Below are 9,513 nucleotides of genomic sequence, written 5' to 3'. Positions count from 1 at the left end.
AAACCTTGTGAAATGCAAGTATGGTTTTGAGATGTAATCATGTATTACATGTTCAAACCTTAGGGTAGCTAAACAATTACGAACGGTAGCTTCAAAATATAAAAATATGTGATATCTACAGAGGCAGAGACAAACAGTAATTAGTTCCAGGCATGATTTATTGAAAACACACCAAATGAATACTCTACAAACCATGTTTCTGTTATGTTTAACAAGCTTAATATTTGCATGTGTGTATTAGTAAAATTAAAGTCATACATTCAGTCAATGTGGCATCACTTAGGTTTGCTACTAAAGCATTAGCTTTTTTTCCACTTCTTGGAAAAAATAAAATCAAATCATCTTCGAAAAGCCTAACTTTTCCAAAAGTTTATTTATACAATGTATTACCAGGAAGAAACCCAACAGCATTCTAAACTACTTGTAGTTAAGAGAAATTCGAGGAGGGAGAATGATACCAGTGTGAGAAGATGAAAGTCAGAAATAGTGGAAGCTGACAGTTTCTGGGGAGATGACAGTTGAGGGGGAGGAATAAAGTTGTACAAAACACACATTTTTATCTACCATGGAAAAGATTAAGGCACATGATAGGCATACAACACATCGGCTACTGAGATATACACTGACTTTATATGGACAAACGCAAATCAATTTTATATACACTAGCAGGTTTTATTTGATGTCTGCCCGTGTCCTGCTTGTATTCAACAGCATTGTTGTGTGGCTTTTCATTTTGTCAATGCACATGTCACACAACCAGAAAACCCAATAAACTCTGATGCATGTTAAGTACAATTCCTTTGGTTGTGATGCTGCAGAGGCAGTCAGAGACAGCCTATTATACTTGTATATGTCTTCTTTTTTTTTTTTTTTTTTTTTTTACATTTTAGGATGGTTCAGTATCGTCCAGTGAAAACACACAGCTCTGTGGACAAGAATACAATTATTGTAACTTTCTGAATTTTGAGTAATACATTTATTTGAAGTTTATTGATTTTTACCACGACACAAATCTTTGTAAACACTGTGTAAACGCAAGCTTTTATAAAATCACGTCACAAGGAAAAACGTCAATGCAGGCACATGCCATTCGCCATGACGACGCATGAGTGATGCGGAATTTCAGTCTCAATTACATACAAACTCTGAGAAAACTGATGCTTGAGAACACACTGGCACATATGTTTGTGTGGTCTTGCCAAGCACGAGAGAAATGGCAATTTTACTTAGTCACTCTGTTTTCATAGTCGAAGTTTTCCACCCTGAAACTTTGTAAAAATATATACTATATGACCTTTCCCTACTCGACTTATAGAGTGTGACCTTTCAGTTTGCCTCGACTTTCATCCATTCTGATGTTAACTTCTCCGTGTCAATAGAGTAGCTGATATCACAAAAACAAAAAAATGGCACTTAAAAATATGAACAGCTGTACACTTTTTTCATGCTCACAAGAGAATATTTTTTTTTCTAAAAGCACCAATAAGTGCTTGATTGTAACACAGTTAAATGAAGGAATATTGAAAAGTCAATTCATAACTTGACCCTTGAACCCACTGCAGAAGTTGTCAAAAACATGTATTTGTTTCATGAAACACTGCAATTTTTTAAAAATCCCCTTTCACCTTCAGTATATAAATAAGTGATGGACTATATAACGTGGCATAACTGGCACATGTATATTATGCGGTAGTTATTTGCTTTCAAACATGGTGACCCTTAATCCAATGTGTTTTTCAAATAATGTGATATTAATATACAACTAAGAAGTTTGGCTTTTTTTTCTTTTCCATATTTGACCGTAATATACACGTATGAAAAGAGTTGACCAAAAAAATGAAAGCAAGGTTTAGATCTTTTCAACAGAACATCAATATTCTGCCTTTCCCCCATTAAAAAGGATATATTTATAAACACAATGCCATATTTTCTTGAATACACATCATTAAAAAGAATCATTGAAACTCAAGACACTGTTGTCATGTTGAGCTGACTTCTTTTCTACTGAGGAAGAACACCTGTGTGATGATTTTGTTGAGATGTTGCTCCATTCGATGCCCACTCATTATTTGTCACCTTCTTTGTCCACAGCACAACTTGCAGAATCCTCACTTTATAAAATAAACCTTGAATTCCAAGGTATTTCAGTGCAGTTTTCTTCAAACAAAGTGAACCAAATGGGCTGTGAGTTGACGACTCTTGGGAGTATATGTATCCACAATGCTATGGCTTTCTTTTACCACCCCCATCTGAACCCAAACTAACATCCAGTGACTTATCTATCCATAGCATCCCACATCAAAAATACCAAATTTACACAACAAATCAAAAGATCTCCAATTGAATCTCACAACCTGTAAAACTTTGCAGATGTAAAACACAGTCAAAAAACTTTTTTTTTTTAAAAATTAAAAAAAAAAAAAAAAAAAAAAAATCCTTGCCTCAGGTTTGCTTTCAACATACGTTCTTTTTTCCTTCATGGGCCCCACCTCCAATTCTCACAATCATTCTTATGCCGTTTTTGACCTTGAATGTCTTGATGTCACTGGCAGCTCTCAACAAGAGTAAACACTGAATAATTCACATGTTGTCCAGTGGGAATGTCGAAATGTAAAAGTTGTAGGAATCGTCAATCCTTATGTTTTCCATTTTTTTTTTTTTTTTTTTTTTTTTTAAATCAAAACTGCTGGCTTCTGCTGGGTCATCGTTCTGATTATAATTATTAATATATTTTTAATCCTCTATCTGTACAAAGTTCAACTCCAAATATGAGCTCCATATGAAATGGCAGTGATGATGTGACAGATCCTCCTGTAGTGTCACTCTGTTGCTGTTTTAAGCCTGGAGTACATGAACAAAACAAGAAAAAAAAAAAAACATTAAGAGACACTTTAAACTTATACATTTCTCCTCTTTAAAGTCAATTAGCATTAAAAAAAATTCCCTTCTATTTGCCAAATGCCCAAATAATGAGTAATTTTTAAAAGAAAACTTAAAGACAACGACATTAAGACAGAAAAGATGATGAGAAGTCATGTGATGAAAAAATGAAAATTAGACTTAAGGTTTGGGGAAAATGAGCTACTCAGCATTGTAAATGATGGCATTATAAAAACAATGCAAACAGTAAATCACACTTTTATTCATGTAGAGTACTTAATAAACCACAATAAAAGAACAACTGAGACATTGGCAATTAAAAATGGCAGTGAGTACAAAAAGTATTTATTTCATGATACTGTATTAATGAAAGTATTTGGTTTGACTTGTTTTGGGGCAAAAAAAATAGGCTCTTTGACGAAATGCAAAATAAACATGTTGCTTTGTCAATCACACATTTCTTTCTGCAACTGTTGATGAATTTGTCAATCCAGTATATCTTGAGCAATGTCAGACTATGGGAGAGTGTTTCGCAATGTGTATCTCAATGTGCGTGTGCGTGCATATATTATTCTTTCTCGCCCTTTTGATTTTGTGCATCCAAAGAGCATCCATGTGGAGCGCTGACAAATGATCCTCCATCATTTGCCACTAATTTCAGCAAAGGCTTGCAGGGGCGGCAGTGAGTGGATCTCACTGCACGTTTCAATCAGGCAGCTGTTGCGGTATTACAATCACAGCCTGTTTACTTTCCTCTACCTTCTCTTGAGCTGAGAAGTCACATTTGTTTTGTTAGTGCTACATAGTTGTTCCCTGAGATGGCAAATTAGGTCAGTGCAGTGTTTCCCATAGGACTGGAATCTATTTGAGTTTGTGGGTATCTGGCAGCTGGCTGGGGTGTTGCTAAATTTAAATAAACACTTACTGAATTTTATTAAATTAAAATACATGAAAACATTTGAGTATACATATGCTTACCTAAAGAACTAAAAACAAAGGAAGAATCCAAAAATGCAAAATCAAACAATTACAGAGTTCTACATGAAATTTTCTATTGCGAAAATTAGCACCAGCAGCTAGATCATGATTAGGCAGCATGTTTTTTTTTTTTTTTTGGTGGTACAGCACAACAATGCATGATGAAGTCATACGTAATTGCAATACCGTAGCTTCATATGAAATAAAGATTGCCAGTCAGCAAAATTGTTACTCTGAACATTACGATTGTCTACACTGCAAATTTATAAAGTCTTAGTCCGGTTATTTTTCTTAAATCTAGTCAAATAATTTTCTCCATATTGCTTTGAGCGTTAAAGACTAATTAACAGATTAATGCGTCAGATTATTCAATTTACTTTAAAGCAACACTAGGTCATTTTTAAACCTTTATAAAATATTTTCATAACATTTGTGATCATATGTCGACTGACAACTAATTGAATGACACCTCTTTTATATCTTGAGATGGTCTGTATTGCTTTCACCGGCACTAACTTTGAGGAGGGTGGCAGAAACACTGCCACACAAAAAAAAAAAAAAAACCTACAAATGTGCTGACTGCTTTACGGCATACGCCACTTTCACCTTTCCCCATTCATTGCAAAGACAGAAGCGGATGCGAACACTTCTGCGCGATTGCTGCAAAGATAGCAGAGCAACAAGAGACAAAAAAGTTTTGTCTGAGGAGGAAAAAAAGAAGGGCTACCAGGATATACAGAATAAGCATTGGCCCGGCATTCACTTGCTGGCGTGCGGTGGGGGTTTTAGCCACACTGAGGCTAACCATCATCTACTATTGTTTAGCCACAACTGGATTCACTATCTTATTACTATTTGTTCTTCACACAGACGCTGGAAACAAAAATGTTGTTTAATCCATCTGACCGGGAGTTTGATTTTTGATTAATTGATGATTTTACAACACTGTTCGGGTGTGCGCTGGTCCTCATGGGCAATGCAGTCTTCCTAAAGGCAAAACACTACCGCTTTTGTCCACCCGCATCGCTAAAATTGACCAAACTGAAACGTTGGGAGTGTTGCTTTAAGTAAATAATACTTTTTTTTTTTCTAAGACCATACATCCAACGGTTGGAAATTTTTCAGCTAAATCAAGAAAATTTTGCTTTCAAATAATATTTTGAACAACATCTATTCTTTAATAAAGAACATTTCTGACAAACAATTTTTTAAAGATTAAATATACTGATTTACTGCTTAAAATAGGCCTGTTAAGCTTCTTTTCAGTTAGCTATTTTTCTTGTTTCATGAAATAAGAAAAAAATAATTAAATATAAAAAAAAAATACTTAAAGCACTGGCAGTTTTCACTTACAGTGGGGCAAATAAGTATTTAGTCAACCACTAATTGAGCAAGTTCTCCCACTTGAAAATATTAGAGAGGCCTGTAATTGTCAACATGGGTAAACCTCAACCATGAGACAGATTGTGAAAACCCCCCCGAAAATCACATTGTTTGATTTTTAAAGAATTTATTTGCAAATCATGGTGGAAAATAAGTATGTGGTCAATACCAAAAGTTTATCTCAATACTTTGTTATGTACTCTTTGTTGGCAATAACGGAGGCCAGATGTTTTCTATAACTCTTCACAAGCTTTTCACACACTATTGCTGTTATTTTGACCCATTCCTCCATGCAGATCTCCTCTAGAGCAGTGATGTTTTGGGGCTGTCGTTGGGCAACACGGACTTTCAACTCCCTCCACAGATTTTCTATGGGGTTGAGATCTGGAGACTGGCTAGGCCACTCCAGGACCTTGAAACACTTCTTACGAAGCCACTCCTTTGTTTCCCTGGGTGTGTGTTTGGGATCATTGTCATGCTGAAAGACCCAGCCACGTGTCATCTTCAATGCCCTTGCTGATGGAAGGAGATTTTCACTCAAAATCTCTTGATACATGGCCCCATTCATTCTTTCCTTTACACAGATCAGTCGTCCTGGTCCCTTTGCAGGAAAACAGCCCCAAAGCATGATGTTTCCACCCCCATGCTTCGCAGTGGGTATGGTGCAATTCAGTATTCTTTTTCCTCCAACTAGGAGAACCTGTGTTTCTACCAAAAAGTTCTATTTTGTTTTCATCTGATCATAACATATTCTCCCAGTCCTCTTCTGGATCATCCAATTGCTCTCAAGCGAACCGCAGACGGGCCTGGATGTGTACTTTCTTCATCAGGGGGACATGTCTGGCAGTGCAGGATTTGAGTCCCTGGCGGCGCATTGTGTTACTGATAGTAGCCTTTGTTACTGTGGTCCCAGCTCTCTGTAGGTATTTCACTAGGTCCCCCCGTGTGGTTCTGGGATTTTTGCTCACCGTTCTTGTTATCATTTTGACGCCACGGGGTGAGGAGGGAGTTGAAAGTCCGTGTTGCCCAACGACAGCCCCAAAACATCACTGCTCTAGAGGAGATCTGCATGGAGGAATAGGCCAGCAACAGTGTGTGAAAAGCTTTTGAAGATTTACAGTAAACATTTGCCTCTGTTATTGCCAACAAAGGGTACATAACAAAGTATTGAGATGAACTTTTGGTATTGACCAGACACTTATTTTCCACCACGATTTGCAAATAAATTCTTTAAAAATCAAACAATGTTATTTTCAGTTTTTTTCCCCACATTCTGTCTCTCATGGTTGAGGTTTAGCAATGTTGACAATTACAGGCCTCTCTAATATTTTCAAGTGGGAGAACTTGCACAATTAGTGGTTGACTAAATACTTATTTGCTCCACTGTATTTCTAGTAGAATTACATTGAAAACAAGGGAATTTAGTTTTAAGGCTGTGTGTTTTTGCAGTGCTTAACAAGCAGTGGCTCACGTCATACCTTTAATATAATTTTATAAAACAATACATTTGCGTATAAAAGCAAAGCATATAAAAAGGCAACCGTGTGTGTATGTCTGTATTTTTTCCCCTTCTCCCCGTACGTATTGATACAACATGATGATAACAATAGAATAACTTTGTTTTTAATCCATGTAGCTATTCAATAAAAGTTTAATTTTATGTCTCTAAAATTATTATTATTATTTTAATTAACTGGAATCACTGAGTTACGCGCTCTACTACCTGAGCCACTGTTCTCCATAAATTTTAGGGGTTATAGGATTCTAACAATGTGAGAATGGGCATTTCCAAACACAGTTCTTTATAGAGTGTTGTAACTTAAAACAGTGTAAAGAAAATATGTAAAAAGTCCTGATCTGAATATTTAAATATCATATTATAATGAAGTGTAGTTTAGTTTAATTTTAGCAACATATTAGTGTGTCAAGGAGGTCTATGCTATTTCTTTCACATAACAATTTGCTGTTATAAATCTACGGTACTCATTAAATTTATGCAGCCACAGTATCTAGCATGCAAAACTGGTAGAAAATTGCAGCATCCTTACGTTTAAAATCTCAATCAATGCATCTTTCAGTGAGGGAAAGGGAGTTCTGTGCATAGAGAAAACAACCAGGTGACAGGTATGATGAAGGACTTCAGTGACAGAAACTTTGCAAGAAATTGTGTGGTAGGTGAGAGGAAAGTTGATGGAATCCATGATCAAATGAATGAAAAGGACTTCTACAGTCCAACTCATTGGTGAAGGTGGTTATTTTGTCATTGTTTTCTTTTTCAAACCTACCATGCATGCATTTAGACCCAGGAATCAACCGGCTGTGGCTTAACCTCACAAGCGTCCACCAGACTGACAGCAGGCCTATTACTCCTGATATAGTGTTTCCTACTTGTGTCATTCTGTGCAATAGGACGGGTTAAAAAAACACACACACAAAGCAAAACAAAAGAAGGTCAATACATTGGGCCAAAACTCTCAAACATACACATGCAGCAGAGTCCAAGGAAGCTGGTGTTAATATCCTGCTGTACAAAGCTACAGAGGGAAAGAAAACATAGCAACATGCAAAAGAAAGGAGACATTAGTATTAATGGCTGCAAGTTGCAATGATGTCTAGTAAAACCTTCAGGAGTTACAAATGAAAAAAACAAAAAACATGTTTATAAAAGTAAAACTCTTTACACTCAACAACATTATTATCACTGCTGTCCTTGTATAGGAGCCAAAACTTGTACATGTTGAAAAAAATTGCTAGAAGTTTAGAAAACCATCCTCAATAAATTTGAACTAAAAATTTAACAGTTAATGGAATTTAACAACCTGAGTGAGGTGACGCACATCGCATGTAATTAGTCAAAATATCAGTACGTTTTTTCCTATAAGTGGCTACTTTTTTTCCTCAACTTCGAAACTGTTGTTTATAGTTCACTGTGGTTTATTTCTGGATATTTACAGGCTGATGTCTTTTAGTGCAACTATCCTACAATACAATTTTCATCACTTGCGGCTTTAAGTCCAGTGCGGCTTTTAAATGACACTGATACACTTTTTCTTGTAAAATTTGGTGGCTGTGGCTTACAGTTAGGTGTGCCTTACAGTCCAAAAATCACACCAATAATTCATTACAAATAAATCTTTCTCATCTTTGCCAGCAATATATTGCAAGAAGAACCACAATTTGCACACTTTACCGTTAAGCCATGGCTTCCTATAGGTATATCAAGTTTCTGTTCCATTCAACGGACACATGATTTCAATGACGTGGCTTCATTATTATTTCAGCATTCATATACAGTGGTACCTCTACTAACGAAGTTCATTCGTTCCAGGACCTTGTTTGTAAGTCCAAATGGTCGTATGTCGAGCAGGAGTTTCCCATAAGAATACATTAAATACTGCGGGTACTATTGCAAATAGCAAGTACAGAGCAAAACAAATACATTATAAATAAACATTGAAATAATAATAATAATAGTAATAATAATAATAATAATAATTCTAATACCTATAATAATGTAACGAATCGGGTTCTAATGTGGCGGATGTGTTTTGCGTGGTGTGAGAGAGAGGACTTCTTACATTCACTTTTCATATTCAGCTGCGGCGGACAGTAGGCATGTTGTGTTGCACAAGTTCTGAAATAAATATTTAAAAACCTGACGAAGCCGGCGATTTTTGGCGATGTTACAACAATAATAATTGTCACTTTAAATTATAACTGCACTAACATTCTTTGAACCCATGATGATTTCACTCACACGAAAATCTGCCGTGCGTCCGTCTTATGGGAAAACAATGAAATTGCGACGCTGTCATAGATCGTCATATTTCAAGCATGATGTCAGATGTAGAAACAAATGACGAGCCAAATTTTACATCAGATGTCGAAAAGATCGTGTGTCGAAGCGATCGTATGTCGAGGTACCACTGTATTTGGTGACATTTTTCTTTGGTTCTGTGCTGTGAGACTTTTCTAATGTAAAAATGGCAGCTTTAGATCAATAAATGTCGAAGATGGGAAAAAAATGGCCTAGAGGGCGCCAAATGGGCAAGATTAGCTGCATTCATTTGACTGTACTACATTGGGAATCCCATTTTTTTTAACAGTAGATGAGGCTAAACAATACTTGAGTCATCTGATATTCATGGTTATGTATTCCCAATAAGCTTTATAATGAAAAAAATCTGGGAAGTTTGAAGTCAGTATCACCAGCACACCACCATTTCGTATAGCCTGAGTCTTCTCATTGCCAAGTTAAGGGTGCGTTCCATA

At 36.1% G+C, this 9,513-nt stretch overlaps 1 protein-coding gene across 3 annotated transcripts in view; it reads right to left on the bottom strand.

The window, feature by feature from the left end:
• Positions 1-855: 855 nt before the first annotated feature.
• arvcfb (ARVCF delta catenin family member b) overlaps positions 856-9,513 on the bottom strand; it is a 346,624-nt gene continuing 337,966 nt past the window's right edge. For all 3 annotated transcript variants that reach the window (XM_057831628.1, XM_057831631.1, XM_057831630.1), the window contains 2 exons: positions 7,527-7,639; positions 856-2,841 (listed from right to left, as the gene is read on the bottom strand). In XM_057831628.1, coding sequence (XP_057687611.1) covers positions 7,538-7,639 — 102 coding nt within the window. In that variant the 3' untranslated portion in view covers positions 856-2,841; positions 7,527-7,537. The remainder of the gene's footprint in view (positions 2,842-7,526; positions 7,640-9,513) is intronic.

The sequence above is a fragment of the Corythoichthys intestinalis genome, chromosome 3, assembly GCF_030265065.1.
Source record: "Corythoichthys intestinalis isolate RoL2023-P3 chromosome 3, ASM3026506v1, whole genome shotgun sequence".
Lineage (NCBI taxonomy): Eukaryota > Metazoa > Chordata > Actinopteri > Syngnathiformes > Syngnathidae > Corythoichthys > Corythoichthys intestinalis.
The sequence above is the reverse complement of the archived record's forward strand: the minus strand, read 5'-3'. Positions and strand labels throughout refer to the sequence as shown.